Source organism: Dasypus novemcinctus, chromosome 5, assembly GCF_030445035.2.
Source record: "Dasypus novemcinctus isolate mDasNov1 chromosome 5, mDasNov1.1.hap2, whole genome shotgun sequence".
NCBI classification, from domain to species: Eukaryota; Metazoa; Chordata; class Mammalia; order Cingulata; family Dasypodidae; genus Dasypus; species Dasypus novemcinctus.
In genome coordinates, this window is record NC_080677.1 from 128554836 (window position 1) to 128575732 (window position 20897).

A 20897-nucleotide genomic window follows, 5' to 3' on the forward strand; every position below is an offset into this window, starting at 1 on the left:
GGTGAGCCAGTGACCGCGCGGTGAGCTGGTGCCGGTGTGGTGATGAACTGAGTGCCTGCGCAGCAAGCTGAGTGCTTGCACGGTGAGTCAGTGCCCACACAAGTGAGTCACACAGCAAGATGATGACAAAACAAGAGAGATGAAGGGGAGAGTCAAGGTGAAGCACAGCAGAGACCAGGAACTGAGGTGGCACAATTGACAGGGAACCTCTCTCCATATCAGAAGTCCCCAAGATCGAAGCCTGGTGAATCCTAGAGGAGAAAGATGAGAAGAGAAGACAAAAAGAGATAGAGACATAGATACAGAAGACCACACAGCAAATGGGCACAGACAGTAAAAAACAGCAGGGAGGGGGAGGGGGAGGGGGAAAAAATAAAGTGAATTTCTTTTTAAAAAAAGTAATATGCAGGTTCTAGTGAACTAATATTTTATGTTCAATTAAAATAAAGTCTTTAAACAATGAGATAAAGATGAAACTAATATTTTTTCTAAAATATTAATAGAAATGTTTTTGCCATTTTTTAGCAATTGCAATATGATTGAATATGCATTAATGTCTTTTTAAATCTTTATTACAAGTTTGAAGATATTCCTCACTGCTGTTTTCATTTTGCTACTTGTCTTTATAGTTATCATTAATTGTTACCTAAATAAATACATATATCAAAATAGATGTACATTATTATGTGCACCTAATGAATATTAACTTTTCAATTTCATTGACCAGTAATGCTAAGTTTTGATAAAATATGGGATATAAATTTTCATTTCCCTGATATTAATTAATTTTACTCACAAAGTGATTGACTAATGGACAGTTTTAATATTTTTAAAGTAGGCTCAAAACCCACTAGAAATCTACATTTATAAGATTATTACAAAGATTAAAAATTATAGTTCTAAGTTATGAAAGTGTGTATATATGTGAATTCTTATAAGGATACACATATATCAATCCTGGCAATAAAATTACCCAATGATTGGAATGTTTCCAAACATTTGTTTTCCAAATACTCTTTCATTAGGCCAAATATCTTTGTAAAGTAGATATTGTCTCACTCATTGTTAAATGGCCCTGCAATACCAAATATTGGCAAAGATGTAGAGCAACCTGAATTCTCATACACTGCTGGTGGAAATGAAAGCTTGTACCAGCATTTGGGAAACTGTTTGGCAATTTCTACTAAAGCTAAATATTTATGTACTTTATGGCCCAGAATTCCTACTCCTGAATATTTGCCCAACATAAATGAGTACTTTTAGGTATGTATGTTTATAAGAATGTTGACAGCAGCTTTATTCATAATAGCCAAATACTAGGAACGACACAAATGACAACAGGAGTATGTTCATTCTTATTGCGATGACTAGACTAGACTAGACTAGACTAGACTAGACTAGAGCAGGCAAAACTACCTATGTTGATCAAGGCCAGAAAAGCAATTACCTTTGAAGGGGTGTACTGACTAGCAGGTGGTACAAACTTTCCTTCTGGGGTATTGGACATGTTCTAAATCTTTATTTGGGTCATGACTACACAGATAAAACATACGTAAGAATTTATTGCACTGTACCCTTAAGATTTTCACAGTGATTACTCTTTTCATTACAGAATGTCATGACATGCTACCAGTTAAAGATCTTATTTTTGTAAAATTAACCATACCAGTAACCTGGAGCAGTTAAACAATGAGAGCACCTGCAAGTCGTAGAGCATACCGTCTTCCTTCAGGATAGATTTCTTTTGTATAAAAGGTGACAAATGATTGCCTGCCAAATAGTACAAATTCCATCAGAAAGTGAATTATTAATGCAGTTCAAGTTATTTCTCACTGTTAAAATTGAAATTTAAATAGTTTCTTTTCTTTCTTCCCACACCTTAATGAATAACCTTGGATCCCTTTCTTTGCCCTTGTACTAACCCCACTTCCATGCTCAACTGTGGAGGTATGTCAGGCTACAGTTGCCTACCATGATGGGTTATTTGATCAATAACATCCCAAGGGAAAAAATGTATAATGGTGATTTAAAGCAGGAGTGGGCAAACTTTTTTTATTAAAGACCAGATAATCAGAATGAGAGGTTTTGAGAGGCAGGTTGTTTCTGTGGTAGATTTTTGTGTTGTAGCACAAAAGCAGCCATAGATAATATGTAAACAACGATGGCTGTGTTTCAATAAAAATTTATTTATGGACACTGCATCTGAACGTATAATTTTTACTGGTCACAAAGTACTACCTTTCTTTTAATTTTTTCAACCATTTAAAAATGTAAAACTGTATTCTTGGCTTGTGGGCCATAAAAAACTGCTGAGGAACCAAATTTCGTTCTTAGGACTTAGTTTGCCAACTTCTGATTTAGAATCAATAATTCTAAGTAATAACTTGTAAAGAGCTCAGCCCTAAATTCCATAAGGAATACACAAATCATTTTAATTATAATATGTTGTGAAAGGTGCTTTCATTTACTGATTCCTTAAGAAATACTTAATATAAAGTTTAATATCAAAGGCTTTGTTCTCTCTTCATATTATTTTAACTGATAGAAGTTTTTTTTAATGTTTGCTTGTTTGTTTTATTTTTAAAGAAGCTTTAAATTACATAAATGTTATGTCAAAAATATAGGGCATTCCCATAGACCCCACTCCTTCCCCCTCCCACACTTCTCCACATAAACAACATCTTTCATCAGTGTGGTATATTTGTTATAATTGATGCACACATATTGAAACCATGAGTCTAACCATGGAATATAGTTTATATTATAGTTTATACTCTGCTTCCCACAATTTTACAGGTTTTGACAAAATGTATAATGGCCTGTATCATTGCAGTGTCATGCAGGACAATTCCAGTGCTCTGAAAATGCCCCCAAGTTACACCTATTCTTCCCTCTCTCCCACTCAGAACCTCCAGTGGCCACTGCCTTTTATTTTTTTTAATTAATTTATTGAAGTATATCACTCATACATAAACATACATAAACAATAAATGTATAATAATAGTTGTGAACTTATAAAACATATATATATAACATCATACAGGACTCTCATAACTCACCCTACCACCAATAACTTGCATTGTTATTAAACCTTTTTAACTAATGATTAAAGAGCATTGTCAAAGTATTACTACTAACTGAAGTATTTTCCCCCAACCAACCCTATTATTATCTTTATTCCATTTATATATGAACATACATAAACAATTAAATGTATAGTAAAAGCTGTGAACTTACAAAGCAAACATGCATAACATCATACAGGGGTCCCATACATCAACCCTCTACCAACACCTTGCATTGTCGTGAGACATTTATTACAAATTATGGAAGAATATTGTCAAAATCTTACTACTAATCATAGTCCTTATCAATCATTTGGTGTGTTTTTCTCCCAACCCGCCCTATTATTTTTTAAATATATATTTTTATGACACAAGTTGTAAACTTATAAAGCAATCATGCACATATGCAGAATTCCCAACAACACCCCTCCATCAACACACCACACTGTGGTAGAATATTCGCTACAGATAAGTTAATATCATCTGATTGTTACCATGTCCATAGTGTACGTTTGGCTCACATTTTCCATACTGTCCCATTACCAACACAGTACATCTTTTGCATAGATGCAAGAATATTATATTATTGCTACTAACCACAATCCATAGGTCACTCCAGCTGTATTTTTCCCATGCTTCTCCATATTCCCAACACCCTGCAGTAGGATATACATTTTCTCTAGCTCACAAAAGACACTTTTGCATCTGTACATCAACCATAATTCTCATCTGTCTCTTGGTTGACTGTACTATTCAGTTCCTAGATTTTTCTCTAGCATTCTGTCAATTGGCATTTACGTACCTAGACTACCATTTTCAGCCATATCCCCATTTATGAACTAGCTGTTACTCACTGTGTGTTACCATTTACACTATACATTTCTACAAATTTACAGTAAACCTAATTAAAACTTCTACATACATTAAACATCAGTAGTCCATTAAGTCCTCCTCTTATCTCCTTTAAGAATCCACCACCTACCACCAGATCTTGAAGATATTTTCCCAAAAAATCTTCTAGAAGTTTTATGGTTCTTGCTTTTATTTTCAGTTTTTTAATCCATTTTGAGTTAATTTTTGGATAAAGTATGAGATAGGGGTCCTCTTTCCTTCTTTCAGCTATGACTGTCCAATTCTTTCACCACCATTTGTTGAATGGATTTTTCTGCCCAAGCTATGTGAGTTTGACAAGCTAGTTAAAAATCACTTGACAATACATGTGACGGTCTGTTTCTGAACCATCATTTTGGTTCCATTGGTCTATTGTGTCTATCTTTAGGCCAGTACCATGCAGTTTTTACCACTATAGCTAGGTAATAAGATTGAAAGTCTGGAGATGAGGGTTCACTTTTCCTTTTTATGATGTTTCTGGCTATTGAGGATCCCTTATCCTTCCAAATAAATTTGATGATCGTGTTTTCAATTTTCTTTTTTAACGCTGGTGGAATTTTTATCTGGATTGCGTTGAATCTATATATCAATTTGAGTAGAATTTACATCTCAATGATATTTAGTCTTCCAATCCATGAGCATGGAATGTTCTTCCATTTGTTTAGGCCTTTATTAATTTCTTTTAACATTGAGTTGTAATTTTCTGAATACAAGTGCTTTACATTGTTGGTTGAATTTTATCTGTCATGTTTTATTTTCACCACTTTTGACAATTTTAGTTACTTTTATTGATATAATCTTCATTTCTAGACTCTCTTCCAGGCCCCTCTCTCCTGTCTTTTCTTTTCAGGCTCTAGCACATCCTTTAGTATTTCCTGAAATTCTGGTCTCTTGCTTAGAAATTCTCTCAGTTTCTGTTTATCTGTGAATATTCTCATTTCACCCCCATTTTTGAAAGACAGTCTTGCTGGATACAAGATTCTTGGCTGGAAGTTTTTCTCTTGTACCATCTTAAATATATCAGATCACTGTCTTCCTGCCTCCATGGTTTCTGGTGAGAAATCAGCACTTAATCTTATTGGATATCCCTTATATGCTATGCATTGCTTTTCTCTTGCTGTTCTCAGAATTCTCTCTTTGTCTTTGGCATTTGACATTCTGATGAGTATGTGTCTTGGAGTTGGTCTATTCAGATTTTTTTGGATGGGAGTACATAGTGCTTCTTGGACATGGATATCTATGTCCTTCAGTAGGGTTGGGAGATTTTCTACTATTATTTCTTCAAATATTCCTTCTACCCATAGTCCCTTCTCTTCTCCTTCTGGGACACCCATGACACATATGTTTGCATGCCTTTTGCTGTCATTTAGTTCCCTGAGACCTTGTTCAATTTTTTCCATTCTTTTCTTCATCTGTTCTTTTGTATGTTCACTTTCAGAGGTCATTTCTTCAAGTTCACCAATTCTTTCTTCTGCCTTCTCAAATATGCTATTATATGATTCCAATGTTGTTTTAATTTTATTTATTGCACCTTTCACTCCCATAAGATCTGCTATTTTTCTATGTATGCTTTCAAATTCTTCTTTATGCTCATCCAATGCCTTTTTAATATCCTTAATCTCTTTAGCCATCTCATTGAATTTATTAAGGAGATTTGTTTGAACATCTATGATTAGTTGCCTCAACTCCTTTATGTCATCTGGATATCCTTTAACTGGGCCATAGCTTCCTGTTTCTTGGTGTGGATTGTAATTTTTTTTTGGTGTCTTCACATCTGGCTTACTAGAGTATTTATTCTGGGTAGAGTTTTTCTCATTAGTTTAGGGCTTCTTTCCCTTTCTCCCTTGCTTGTTGTGCAGTAGGAGCCAAGCATGTTGTTGATGCTGTAAGAGTTGTGGAGGCCCAAGCTGCCCTCATTGTGCCAGGGACCAATGAAATTTCTTCCAACTTTCTCCTTTGCAAGGGGTAGGGACAGATCACAACTGTGTGGAATAATCTAAGTCATGCAGGCCTAGACTGTAGTTACCCAGATAGGCTGATGAAACTTCACACCCCTTTCTTTCCTGCTTGGGGTGGTAATGGAGTTGCAGGTGTGGGCAGCAATCTATGCAATGTGGGTCCAAGATGACCACGGTTGCTCTGGTATACTTCCAATTTTCAATCCATGCCAGCCAAAGTTAACTGCAGTTACCTGGTACAGGGCCCGCCAGACTCCTCCCTGCCAGAGGCAGGCCTGAAGCCTAGGCTAGGGCTGCAGGCTGATTTGGGTGAAAGAAACTGGGTCCTACAGTCACTGTTATTTTTGGTCAGCCCAGCTTCCCCTCAGGCTGGGGATGGAGCCAAAATGGTGCCACTGACCTCTTTCCAACTTGGGCTGATTCACATCCCAGCTGTTCCCAGGGTTGTATCTTAGCCAGCGGAGTCTAGCAATCAGTAGCCAAAATTGGTGACCAACCGTCTCTTCCTCCACTGTTTTTGGGAAATGGAGCTCCCAATTCCAGCCACAGAAACACTCCTGGGGCAGCTCATGCCACCAGAGTAGGATAATCACTGGCCTCCATGGTTGGCTGGTAATTTCCCAGAGAGGCTGGCACAGGTCCCTGCAGCTTCCACCCTGCTGGAGGTGGCACTTGGGCTGATGCTGGAGCTGCAATCTGACCTGGATGAAAAGAAGCCAGCACTGGGATTTTCAGTCCATCCCACTTCCCCTCATGCCAGGCACAGAGTTAAGCTGGCGGCTCTCCAGCCTCTTACTGACTAGGACAGGCTCAAACGTTAGCTGTTCTCAGTATTATATGTTAGCCTGCAGAATTTACTCATCAGTAGCTGAAATTGGTGCCCAACTGCCTTTTCCTCCCCCATTCTGGGAAGTGGAGCTTTCATTCCAGCCACAGAACAGCTCCCGAGGTGGCTTGTCCCTCCAGTGGAGAATGGGCACTGGCCTCCATGGCGTGGAGCACTCTACTTATGAGTCTTCTCTGCAGGTGGTCAGTCTCTTCCTTCCATTCCTTCAAGTAGGTTGCAGGATGCTCTTCTGACCTCCTGGAGCCCCCAAACAGGTGCTTCAGCTAACTCCAGAGAGCTCTGGGTGTTTACTAACTGGCCGGTAGCAGGAGCTAACTCTAGTAGTGCCTTACTCCACCGCCATCTTGCTAGTTCTTGCCACTGCCTTTTTATCAATGATACAAGTTCTTCCATTACTAGAATAATAATGTCTATAATAGAATAATATTAAGTCTACCTAAGTCCATTGTTCATTCTCCAATTTTGAGGATGGGAATGGTGATGCCCACCCTGTTTCTAATTGAGGGGGGCTTAGATCCCTTGGGGCAGATGGATGGAGCTACCTTGCTTGCAGTTGCAGACACTCTCTGTTCCTTGGGATGGGCATTGTCCACCATCATCTCCTTGTTAGTTGTCCTAAGTGAGTCCAATGACAAGGCCAACAAGTCCATTCAACTGGGAGAGATGGCCTCGTCAACAAATGGTGCTTTGAGAACTGGATATCCATATCCAAAAGAACGAGAGATGATCACCATCTCACACCTTATACAAAAATTAACTCAATATGGAGCAAAGATCTAAATGTAAGAGCCAAGGCCATAATGCTCCTAGAAGATAATGTAGGGGAGCATCTAGGAGATCTTATAGTTGGAAATGACTTCATAAACTTTACACCCAAAGCATGAGTAACAAAAGAAAAAATAGATAAATGGGACCTCCTCAAAATTAAAAACTCTTGCTCTTCAAAGGAGTTTGTCAAGAAAGTGAAAAGGCAGTCTATTCAATGAGGGAAAATATTTGGGAACCATCGATCTCATAAGGGCTAATATCTCGCATATATAAAGAAATCCTACATCTTGAAAATAAAGAGAATCCATTTTAAAAATGGGCAAGAGATTTGAATAGACACTTTTCCAAAGAAGAAATACAAATGGCTAAAAAGAACATGAAAAGATGCTCAACATCACTAACTATTAGGGAAATGCAAATCAAAACTGCAAAGAGATATCATCTTACACCCATAGACTGGAGGCTATTAAAATAACAGAGGACTGCAAGTGTTGGGGAGGATGTGGAGGAATGGGAACCTTCATCCACTGATGGTGGGAATGTAGAATGGTCCAGCCATTGTTTGTGGAAGACAGTTTGGCGGTTCCTCAGGAAGCTGACTCTAGAACTGCCATATGATCCAGCAATCTCACTTCTGAGTATATACCCATGGTAGAAGTTCTAATAAAAGAAGTTGTGTTTACAAAAGATTTTACTGAGATATTTGTCATTGCTAACTACATTGCCAGTAAGACATGCATTTCTTCATGATCTTAGATCATTTTGGTTAACAATTAAAGAAGGAAAAAAATCATTTAATTTGGAAACTTGAGAACAATGAAATAACTAAGGCAGTGTAAAGTATGTTTTCAAGGCCCCCTGGCTAAGTTCTAGGACTCCTGTCTGACACATGAGGGAGCAAATCTCCATTGACATTCTAAAAGGTCAGAGGAATAAGTAACGGTTCCTAACAGCACAGCCTTTTAAAGCCAGGCTTCCAAGTTTGTTCCCCTCAAGTCTCTGTGGTATAGAACAAGAAATGCAGATAGCGAATCTCTTAACCGAATTCTTGAACTTGTCTCATTCTTTCATCGTCTAAAATCAGGTTTCTTTGCTATGATCTGTTCTATATACAGTTTCAAAATTTATTACATTCAGTCTGAACAGTAGAAAAAGTCATCTAAAAAGGGTGAATTTATGGAATGCCTTTACACTGATGTGTGCCTCCCACCCACCCACTTCCAAACAGGAAGGGCTTTTCCTTGGCATAGCAGCACTAAAAAAGGATGAGGACCACTGAGATGAAACTGTGCTCTGCAAGACCAAAACACACTGCTGCACATAATTTTGACCTCATTCCAAAGATACATCTGTGTTTCTGCTCCACACTAGAAGCAATACTTTTCATCTAGCCTTCATTTGGGGTTGGTTTGGGGTAGAGTTAAGAGACCTGAAAACCTAAGTGTGAGTAAAGAGAACAAACCTGAGAGGAAAACCAGACTGCATTTGAATTTCATCCCCGCTCCTCATTACAGATGGAAATAAGACACTTATCGAGCACCTGCTTCATGTTGAAAACTTCCCGTAAACTATTTCAGTTGTTAAAATAAACCAAAGGATCCGAGGGAACAAAAGGTGTCCCTTATTTAGCTGATGCACAGCAGGAAAGAAATTGCTTCAGAGTAATTAAAGAGACAAAGATTTTTTTTCTTGGGTTTGGTTTTATATACTATTCAAGAGATTAGATTGACTTTGTTGAACTTTGCAATAGCAACCTTGCACGTGTGCTCAGAGTTAGGCATGAGTTGTTCTTGCAACTTGGTGTGGTCTACCTCAGCCTAACACATCATGCGGCATATTTGTTGTGAGTCTCTGGAAATCAAAGCGTCAGTTCTGCTTTCTGCAGAAGACAGAAGTGACGCCGTTGCTTCTGAGCAATGCACTGTGAGATCACCCTCTAGAAGAGAAAGGCAACTGTTTACCTGTGGTTTTCCTTCATCAACTTCTGAACAATCATTGAAACATAGTCAACCGTGAGAAAAGTTGAGTAATTATCAAAAAGGACAGGTTTCTAACTCAGCCTCCTTACCCTTTTCTGTTTTTTCCTGTGATTCAGGAGAAAGGACGCAGGCTTCTTATCCTACAAAGACCACCTGCCGGTGAGCCAGGTGGTGGTTGGAGACACCGACCGGCAAGGTTCGGAAGCCAAATTGAGCGTGGGTCCCCTGCGCTGCCAAGGAGACAGTAAGTTTGCCAAGCAGCTGTGGCTTGAACTTTCTTTCTGCATTTAAATATTATTTCCAGGCTCCTCAGAAGATGTCAGAATACAGACTTTCTCCTCTGTAGCTACTAAAGAAACATCATGTGACTCAAGCAGAGCCAAATAGAGAGCTTAGAGAGACTTCAATAACTGGGGAGGGAAACAACCATAAAGTCTCTAGTACAAGAACTTAGATTAATGTAGATATCCATCCTCCTCATATATTCAAATGTAACAAGTTTGACTACCTAAGTTTATGGTGATATAAATAGCAATGCTAATAGCAGAAAAATAGCGCTCAACAGCTGTGATGCCACTGAGTGCCGTTGTTAATGCCATTAGCAGATATAAACTAAGTTTATGGGTGATATAAATAGTAGCATTATGGTTTAATGTATCATTGTAAACTTGGATTATGGCCATATAAAGTTTGACATTATTGCTATCAAATTTCATCATCAGAGCTTGATGGTCCCTTGTACACAAAAGACTGTTTCTGTAACTCTAGCTTGCCTTCAGGATTAGGCACCACAAAGAGGAATTGGGGGCTGCTGACTTGGTCAGAGGGAGGTGAGGAAGCTAGAGTGACAGTCCCACCTAATTAAGGGCACCATTAGGATTTTATGTTGCTTGATACCCTTCAGTGTGCTTTATGTGCCGTCGAAGAGAAATGGTGACAAGTTGCAATGGGGATTCCTCAATGGGCATCCTGGGTGTCATTTTCCCTCTTCTTTTCTGCACACGTGATTTGGGCAACTCCCCTGTGAGTCCTATGTTTGTGTGATTGTGTGCTAGGCATCAGGAGACCTAGATTCTGTTCCCTGAATAACTGACTTGCCAAGAGACCCCAGGCAAACCTCTCCATTTTCTCAGCTGTGGCAATGAGAATACCACCTGTGTCCCAGCTCCTCCTGGGGAGGCCATAAAAATTTTAGTGCCTAGATTTGGATTCCACCTTGAAAAGCATTATGTGAGATGGGATATTATTGCCGCTTCTGTAAATCAAGGTAGAACTAGACCTACTTGATAATTACTTATTGCATCCAGTCAAAGAAGTGTTCTAAGGAATGTAATGATGCATGCTTAACCATTTACTACCTAGTAAATTTGAGACTGTCAGCAATTAAACAATGCAATGTTCCAGATACAAAAGAGAAATGAAGTTAGTACTGATTTTTCTCCTCTTACACTGAGAAAAATGAAAGTGCTATCTTTAAAATAGAGATGATCTAGAGAAAATTTTATCCTATATTTATTGAACAAAATTTCATTTGTCTAGTCTGGCTTAGTAGAACCCTGCATTAAGAAATCAAATTGTAACTGCTTAAGAAAAAGATCTTGTAACATAAAATAATAATAAATATACAATTTTAGACAAATACTCCGAGAGATGAACTATAATGTCACTCACAAATTAGACAGGTTCTCATTGATCTCTGTATTAGTCAGTCAAAGGGGTGCTGATGCAAAATACCAGAAATTAGTTGGTTTTTATAAAGGGTATTTATTTGGGGTAGGAGCTTATAAATACCAGACCATAAAGCATAAGTTACTTCCATCACCAAAGTCTATTTTCATGTATTCAAGTAAGATGGCTGCGAGGGTTCAGGCTTCCTGGGTTCCTCCCTTCCAGGGTCTTACTTCTTTCTGGGTTCAAGGTCCCTTTCTTCCTGGGGCTTGCTTCTCTTTCCTCTGTGTGCTTCCCATGGTCCCAGCTTAAGACTTCAGCCTCAAACTCCAACACCAAAACTCCAACATTAATTACCCTCAACTCTGTCCTTTGCCATGCCTTTTATCTGTGAGTTCCCACCCACCAAGGGGTGGGGACTCAACACCCTAATAATGTGGCCCAATCAAAGCCCCAATCATAACTCAGTCACACCCAGGTACAGACCATGTCACAAACATAATTCAATATCTATTTTTGGAATTCATAACCATATGAAATGGCTACAATCCCCAATGTAAGTCAGTTTCATTATATCATAATTATATTTACATAGTAAGATAAAATATTTCTGACTCTCAGAAAGGGTTCCCACCAAGTACTGATTTAGGTAATATAGTTATAAAAATTCAACTTCTGCAAACGTTTTATTGCCATTCTTAAGGTTATGATTCCAGCAACATTGAACAGTATATAGCTAAACTAATCTTAGTCTGTTTTCTCTTAATCAGTCCATAGGAAAATTTTATTATACCTCTTATTCTCCTAGCACTGTACTAGATACTCTGGGAAATAAGAAAAAAAAGAAACAAATCATATTGTGAGAAATACACATGGAAAAGTATTGGAAACATAAAATATGAAATAATTAAGTATTAGATTTTATAATATAAAGTTATTGTAACTGATACTCAAAGTAAGGAGTAATAAATGATATATTTCCAGGTAGGCTTCATTTCAAAAAGGGTAAACTTAGGTAGTTAAGGTTTAGTTGCATTTCTATTCTACAGCTGTTATTCTTCAGGGACAGTTGGTAAAGCAAACTGCTATCTTATTAATTGACACTACTTACAGTAGTGAAACTTCAGAGAGACTTTTTAAAATCATGTTTTACCTGATAGTTCATGAAAACAAAAGCACAGATATTTAATTGCAATTATTTGAACTGTTTTTATTAGGCATAGAGAGATGGGGAGAGAGAGAAAGAAAGCAAGTGAGGAGAGAAGAGAGGAAAAGAAATGAGAGAGAGACTTTTTCCTTTTTCCCAGGCAACTGAGAATATGTAGTATACCTTGTACTTGAATTGCCAGGTAATGGTCAATGGTTTTAAGACCCACATTCACTTTAAGGACCACGAGAGTGATTAAGTATTTTCACAATCAAATATTAGCCTTTCTACTTCCCAAATGAACAAAACACTTCTAAAATTTCATTTACCCTTCCCTTCCCAACAAACTACTGAAAACCCCTTCAGCCCCGGGGGGGCTCCAGGAAGAAAAACAGAGGAGAAAGAATAAACAGCTTTCTTTGCACAAGGTCAGAATTTATTTTCCTGACTTTCTTCCCCTTCCTGGAGTCAATTCCTAATTAAATTAAACACATGTAGGGTTTTTTTTTTTAATATTTCATTTAGATCTTATTCCACCACCACCCCCACCCCCAACCCATGACCAGCCAGCATGGCCAGTTAACAATGTACCATGAATATTGGTGGATTAAATTTGTTTATATTTAAAAAGCAATACGGTATATTCATTCTGTTGTTACAGGGATTAACCTACTTTGTGTCACTTACTGACATCTGTTTAAAGTTACAGTATTAAAAAAAAGAGAATCTATTGTTAGAAAATGTCTCTCTATTTGAGTTGAGCCCTGTCTCTTAAATTAGGCCCCAGTTCTATCCCCTAGTCTCAGAGAATGAAACAATTTTTGTGGACTCTGTCGAACCGTTTCAGTGGTTTCAGTTGATTTCATCATGCCTGCTGAGTTTCATTTTTACTTTGATTCATCTGAACTCATAGACCCATATAATCAAAATGCTAAAGAAAATCAGTGAGTTCCACTCAGGTCTGCTGCATTTCCCATATAGCTGTGAAATGCTTATACCCTTACAGGTTTTTTTTTTATTTTTATTTTTTTTATTTTTTTGCAAACATGTTCAAATGGAAACCTCAAATCTAAATGAAACTGAAAGTGTGACTAGTGATGGATGGTTAGCTAAAATAAAGAGTGTGGTGAAATTACAAATCCCCCTGTTAAACAATGCATGCTCACCTAGGAAGAAACAGAAAAGCTATCTAGAGCATAAAAACCAATGATAGGGTGGAAATTGTTTCAAATTTAAATATGTAATCATTCTTGGAGATGGTTGCTAAACTTTCATAAAATCAGTTAGAAAATAAAATATTTAAGTTTCTGTAGGTGGAAATCTTATTTAAATTGCATATAGTGACTATATCTATATTAATTATAGAAATATAGTATTTGCTAGACAATTGATTTATCCTCATCCATAGGAGGTAAGGCTTTACCATATCCCCCTGGGGATACAGGGACTTTAAGCAATTCATTAGGAGCAACTTTTCTACAAACTCAAGTGTTTTCAATAAACCTAGACAGAAACAATTCAGGAAAATGTGTTACTCAAGGATTTCTATCAAATCCATGCCTAAACTCACTCTGGCTGCTAACCACTGGCAAGTTTAAGATGTAAATTCAATTTCTTATAGTTGCAGAAGTATTGCAGAGAGGCAAAGAAGAAAAGTCAATGCAGACATTACATGCAGTTCAGGAGCACTCAGAGGTCAGAGACAAAGTCAAGTGTGAAAGAAATAAAAAAGGAAATGGAATTTTATTCAAATGACAGTGGACATTTGTTCTTTGGGAATGTAGCCATATGTGTACAGTAATATAAAGGCCATGCTCCTTTTACTCCAAGGATTTTACAAGCTAGCACCATAACCTGCCAGTCCCTTACCAAAAAAGGCAAGGCAATGACTGTGTCTCCACATTGTTTCTCCACAGAGCACACACTCCCAATGGGGATGCAATTTAGGTCGTTCTTCCATAGATGTGTATATGAGCATACACAGGCTACACAGTATTCCTCTAAACATCTGTTTATGATACACTCAGTGCAGCCACTGAGGAGTGGAGAATGAGAGTTGGGCAAATTCTAACCTGGGCATCTAGGATATCCTTCAGGAGATCATTTTAATTGTGGAGAGGAGGTCAGCTTTCCAGAATCCAGAGAACAGTTATTTGCTTACCCATCTCCTTTTTCACATTCCAAGCTTCAGGCTTAGAAGAGACAAGAAAAAGAAAGGCCCGGCATGCAGATTCTATACCAAGCACTAAATATTCATTTTCTCGTCTGATTCTCCCAAAGATGTGGTATCATTAACTCCAGGTATATTGTTGAGGAAACAATCAGGATTATTGGGTGATTTGCCAATTTATTTCAGAGCTGGGGCTGGAAAGGACTGTGTTGCTTCAGAGCTCTCACTTCTTCTATCCGGCTTTACTGGAATTGAGGTTAGGATTGGAAGAGGAAAGAAGGAAAATTCTTTTATGTTCTTAGGATGTGTCTACCCTGGCTTTTTGCTAAGAAGAATAAATTAGCCTTAGATAATCTCCCTCTTTTTTTCAAACCCTTGAAATTTTTTATTTGTACCTAGCATTATCCTTGCTCCCTGCTTAGCAAAATCCCACCACTGGGACATCCCCTGCCCCCAAGTCCTCCTCAGAATGCTGCCTCTTCCTAAATTGTCACATGCTCTGTCTTTCCATTCTCCCTTCTTAACAGTAAAGCCTCGGTTCCCTCCGAGCAGGTGAATTTAGCTGGGTAAGGTAATATTTAAACACTCTAACAGGACTAATGCATTCTAAAGTGTAAATGATGGACCCTACCTCAGAGAACACCTAATTGGTAGAAGGCAATCTTTGGGAAACATGGAAAATGTCTTCTACTTACTCTGCTCTCATATTCAAGGCTAGCTCTGGAAGTGGGAGTGAAATGGAGATGCAGCAAGATGACGCAACAGAAAGAGACACAGATTCCCAGTGCCACTTGATAACGCAAGCAGATGCAGAAGAACACACAGCAAACAGACACAGAGAGCAGACAATTGGGGGGAAGAGGAGAGAAATAAATAAAATAAATCCTCAAAAAAAAAAAAAAAGGAGAGTAGATAAAAACTGTTCCCTAGTCCCATTCTTAGTGGAGAGAAGATACTCCTTGATTCTGCACTCCTCCCTTTGACAAGTCAAAGATGGAGTGTTTCTCTCCTCTTACCCTATTTATTAACAGTTGGCTCCTTTAGCAAGGATAGGATCCTTTCTTCCTTTTGTATTCCTAGCAGTGTCACAGATCTGACACTGAAAAAGGAATCAACAAAAGTTTGTTGAATGAAAATAATAATACATCAAGCAGAGAGACATGATAAACCCAGGTTTAGCCTGGGACCCAACTTCTACCCTTACATCATCTATCAACTCAAGCAGAAAAATCTGACAGTCCTACGACTTTGGAATTCTCCAACAGAGTCACAAATTCTGGGTATGTTGACATTTGTCTGTGCTACCCTGATGATACAGCCTATTTTTCTGAGACCCTCCACACCTTCTGTAGGTCTGATTACTGAACTCTGATGTCTGATACACTTTGCTTTCCTATCCTTTTGTTCAGAAAGAAGAGAATTTGGCTCTGGAGGACTGATGTATGCAGTGATAATTGTACTATTAGCAGAGAGGATGACTTTCCCCCTGGGCCATTAACTAAATCCTATTTACTTGTGCTTGGTTTTCACCCTGTGTTGCTTCTGCACCATCATTATCTCCTCAGAGGGAGCATCAATTCCACAAATCCAGGAACAGATCAAATGTAATTACGATCAGTAATCATTTTCTTAGGACATCCTCCATATTCTTTACCTTTATCCATTTCTTCCCATAAAATATAGCTATATATACTTGCCTCAAGAATAGCTGAAAGCAAGAAAAGAGAGCCAAAACATCCTAACAGGAAAGAGTCAGAGATCAACCAAAGCAGACCTCTCATTTTACAGATGAGGAACTTAGGTCTAGAGAGGTTAAGTGACCAGCCTAGGGTCTCGCAGTTGGTATAGAGCAGAGCACATCAGGAGGTAGGTAGTATGACATGAATTCATCATCGACCAAGATGAATGTTGAGCCCCAGAGAGGAAACTTTGACCTAGAACTCTGACCTTGGTCCTTGCTTATCAACAGCTGAGAAGTATAATAATGTGGTACTGGACTCCCAATCTCACCCGTTTGTGAGATCAGCCATCTGGAAACTCTGATAGAAAATCCACAACCACATGGATGAGGGGTCAGTGGCAGAAAGCTGATGCCATCTATTTTTTCTGTTACTTCTAGTTCTAGTGCTTTGGGATTAATAGTAGAAGGCAGAGGTGGGCGGGTAGGGAAAGCGAGAGTGAAGTGTAGAAACCATTAACTTCTGTTTTTGGTGGTGGTGTTGTTTTCTTATTGTCCCAGACTTACTGCTATTGCTGTTGCCATGGGCTACTAACAACGGAGAAGCAGGAGTAGCTCTAAGAGCAGTAGAAAGAGTGAAATTTTCAGGATCACAACCTAGGCTGATTCCCATTAAGACACTGAGGTTCTGGGCATATCTGAGGTCAAACTACAAAGGCAGCAACTTTTGCAAGGAAGAAGGAAGACTTTACTTTTGTCTCGCAGACTCCAGAGTGACTTTAAAGGATTAGAAGACATGGGCAATTCCTCAGGAGGAACCAGCTAGCTCTTTAATGTTATTTGGCTATTCAATTTTAGCTGCAAACTCACTGTTGAAATGGGAAATAAAATCTGTTACAGTTTTTGGGGGTGGGGGGGACTTGTTCCCATTTTACAACAGATATGGTATTTTGTCCATGTGACTGATATCCTTACCTGTTCTTTCAAACACAGCTTGTATTTGGAGAAATCTTCATCTCCCACAGCAGAGATCATTGATATGAGCAAGAATGACCTTCAGGGTTAATTTTGCAGATCTGGCTGAGTGAGCCCTGATTCCTCTTCATCCTCTCCCTGAAGCTTTGAATCCCCACAGTGGGGTTCCTCTGATGAACTGCCAAGCAATTGCTCTGAAACTATATGCAGAGCAGTTAAAGGATTTGTATATCTGTCCTAAAGAGTTCCAAGGTGGAGCACAGGTGGAAATGAGAATAAACATTGGGAAAACAGATGGAGCACCTGTTTCCCATGTATGAAGCCCTGGATTGAATTTCTGGTACCTCCAAAAAACATTAAAAAATAAAAGAGAGAGAAAAAACATTGGTGAAACTGATTCCAACCTATTCCAGGATCAGCATCTTGAACTCAGAAGAATAGGCATGGTCCCTATTCTGGATCAGTTTGTTTTCATGAAGACGAGAATTTTAACAAAGCAGAGGGGATGAGGATGGAAGTTGGATTCCTAATGGAGGCTGAGTGTAAAGCCCAAAGGCCTTGTACTGCAGTGCTTTACAGTCTTTAAGGCTCTTAGAAATCGCCTGGGGGAAGTAGATGTGGCTCAAGAAATAAGGTCTCCACCTACATATGGGAGGACCCAGGTTCGATCTCTGGGGCCTCCTGGTGAAAAAGAAGAGAAAGCATGAATGCACAGTAAGCCAGTGTACACATGGTGAGCCAAGTGCCCGTGCAGTGAGCCAAGTGCCCACACGGTGAGCCGAGTGCCCACATGGCAAGCCAAGTGCCCATGCAGTGAGCCAGTCCCCACATAGTGAGCCAGTGCCAGCACGGTGAGCCAAGTGCCCGAATGAGTGCCCACTTGGCAAACTGAGTGCCTGCATGGTGAGCCAAGTGCCCGCAAGAGTGCCTGCATGGTGAGCTGAGTGCCCATGCAGCAAGCTGAGTACCCATGCTGTGAGTTAGCGCCCATGCAAGTGAGTCACACAGCAAGACGATGACACAACAAAAGAGAGACAAAGAGGTGAGACAAGATGAAGCATGGCAGAGACCAGGAACTGAGGTGGTGTAATTGACAGGGAACCTCTCTCCATATCAGAGGCCCCAGGATCAAATCCTGGTGAAACCTAGAGGAGAAAACCAAGAAGACAGGACAAAAAGAGAAATAGATACAGAAGACACAAAGCAAATGAACACAGATAGCAAAAATACCAGGGAGGGGCGGGGAGGAGGAAAGGGAGGTGAAAAAAAAGAAATCACCTGGGAGGAAGCAGTTGTGGCTCAAGCAACTAAGTCCCCACCTACCACATGGGATGTCCCGGGTTTGGTTCCCGATGCCTCCTAAAGAAGACAGCAAGCTAGGACAATGGGCAGGCATAGCAAGCTGACACAAGATGGCACAATAAAAGACATGGGGAGGAAAAACATAATGAGAGACACCACAAAACAGGGAGTAGAAGGGGCTGAAGTGATTAGGTGCCTCCTTCCCACTCGCAGGTCCCAGGTTCAGCTCCAGGTACATCCTAAAGAAACAAGGAAGACAAACAGACACAACAAGTGCAAACAATGAGGGGATGGGGAGAAATAAATAAATAAATCTTAAAAAAAAGGAGAGAGAGAAATCACCTAAGGATCTTGTTAAAATGCGGATTCAGATACAGAAAGTCTGGGGCAAGACATGAGAATCTATAAGGTGAGACAGCAGCTACTGGTCAGGGGACCACACTTTGGGTCATAAGGTTATATGGCAGCATATCAAAACCACACACCTGGGTCCAGATCCTCCCTCCCTCACTGACCACGTGCCCTTGGGCAAGTTCCTTACCCTCTCTAAGCTTTCACTTCCTAACCACCCCCTTTCCTCAACTGCACATGAGAATAAACATATCCAGCTCACTAGGGGTCTTAGAAGCCAATGCTCTCTGTTAGTTACCATCATTATTATTCTTATTCATTGTAGAAAGGGGTACTAGTGACAGACTCAATGATCATAAAAGTTCTGTACATCTCTCTGTCCTAAATTCTATCGTTTCTCCCTGTGACATTGTACACATCATGAAGAAGACCCACTTTGTCTCGTAGCTGAGTGTAGCATCCAGCCATTTAGCTTCCTTCCTAATTGGGCAGTAGTGACACATTTCTTTTTAGAGCTTGCTGTATTTGCTCAGATCCCAAGTGTGCTGACCCTCCAGGTAAACAATCCCTCAATTACTCTTCTTTACTGGCTATAACTGGACACTACCCTCTTGGGGACTGTCTTCTTTTGAAACTGCCCTCAGAGATTCTGGAGAACACAGTAAGAGCCCAATAATGAGGACAGCATTTGCCATCCCAATGGCAACCGCATATGGCAGTCTGTCTTCTAGACCAGAGGTCAGCAAACTTTTTCTGTAAAGGGCCAGATAGGAAGTATTTTAGGGTTTGCAGGCCATAGGCTCTCTGTCACATCTACTCAATTTCTGCCATGATAGTGCTATGGCAGCCACAGGAGATATGTAAGCAAATGGGTGTGGCTGGCTGCCAATAAAAGGTTATTTACAAAAGCAGACAATAGGCAGGATTGGCCCAAGTGCCATTGTTTGTCGATCCCCTAATCCAGATGTTACAAAATATTTGGAAATTTGAAAATATATAGGATTATGTTTTTATTCAGACTTCATCTATGTTTCAAACTCAGTTGTAGTGTTGTAGTAACTCTGCAGTTCATCAACTGCTCTCCCTTAGCTATATTCCCATCCATCTCCATGCACGCTCAGAATTCAGCCTGGAGATATTCAGCCCCAGCTACCTGTTCAGCATTGATCCCAGGCTTTGTGTGAATACACAGAAATATAAACTATAATCACTTCCCTCAGGGATATTACAAGAAATTTGGTAACCAAGTCAGAAATCTCCAGGCTGAACTTTAGGTTCACCATCATAATCGTTTTCCACCTAGCATTCCGAGTGACTTTCCAAAACAATAAATCAGATTATAGCACCTTTTTATTTCTAGCCAATCAATGGCTTCCCATCACTCTTAAAATCCAAATCCCTTACCGAATGCTATAGGACTGCTCATATCATATGCTCTATGATCTTCCCCTGCCTACCAGTCATCTCTGCTTACTCTATTCTAACCCCACTGGTCTCAGCCCCTCCAACATGCTAAGCTTGTTGCCACGTCAAAGACTTTTACTGGTAGTTTCCTCTGCCTGGAAACCTTTCCCCTTAAGCCTCACCTAGACTCACTCTTCTTGTACAGGACTTGGCCTCACTGTCAATTCTTCTGAGAGGCTTACCTTGTTCATTCTGCTAACAGCTGTGCATCTCACATTCCCCTGTAGTGCTTTCTCCAAAGAGCTTCCCACTATCTGATATTAGCTCTTTTCTCTGTTACCTTTTTCACCCTCATCCCCAACAGCAGATTGGAGTCTCCAGGCAGAGGTCCCTATCCCAGTGCCAAGCACAGTGCCTGCCACATTCTAGCCACTCAAATATTGGTTCATTAAATGAATGTAAATTGTTAAATAGCAACAGAAGATTTAAAATAGCATTTCAAACTAAAAATGGAAGCAGTGCCACAGGCACTACATGATAAATTGCAAAAAACTTGTACAGACAATAATTGCTATAGGGGTTCAAGAGATGAGCTATCACTTGATTTATATGCATAACTATTTATAACCTTAACAAGGTTTTTGCACATTTATTCATCTTAACTAAATGAAAACTTTTATTCCTTTGTACCTTG

At 39.5% G+C, this 20897-nt stretch overlaps 1 protein-coding gene across 1 annotated transcript in view; it reads left to right on the forward strand.

Annotated features, from left to right (window-relative positions):
• Positions 1-20897, forward strand: part of CNTNAP2 (contactin associated protein 2) — a 2351919-nt gene that overhangs the window by 1875037 nt on the left and 455985 nt on the right. Inside the window, exon 15 of the mRNA XM_058297514.2 lies at positions 9625-9752. Coding sequence (XP_058153497.1) covers positions 9625-9752 — 128 coding nt within the window. The remainder of the gene's footprint in view (positions 1-9624; positions 9753-20897) is intronic.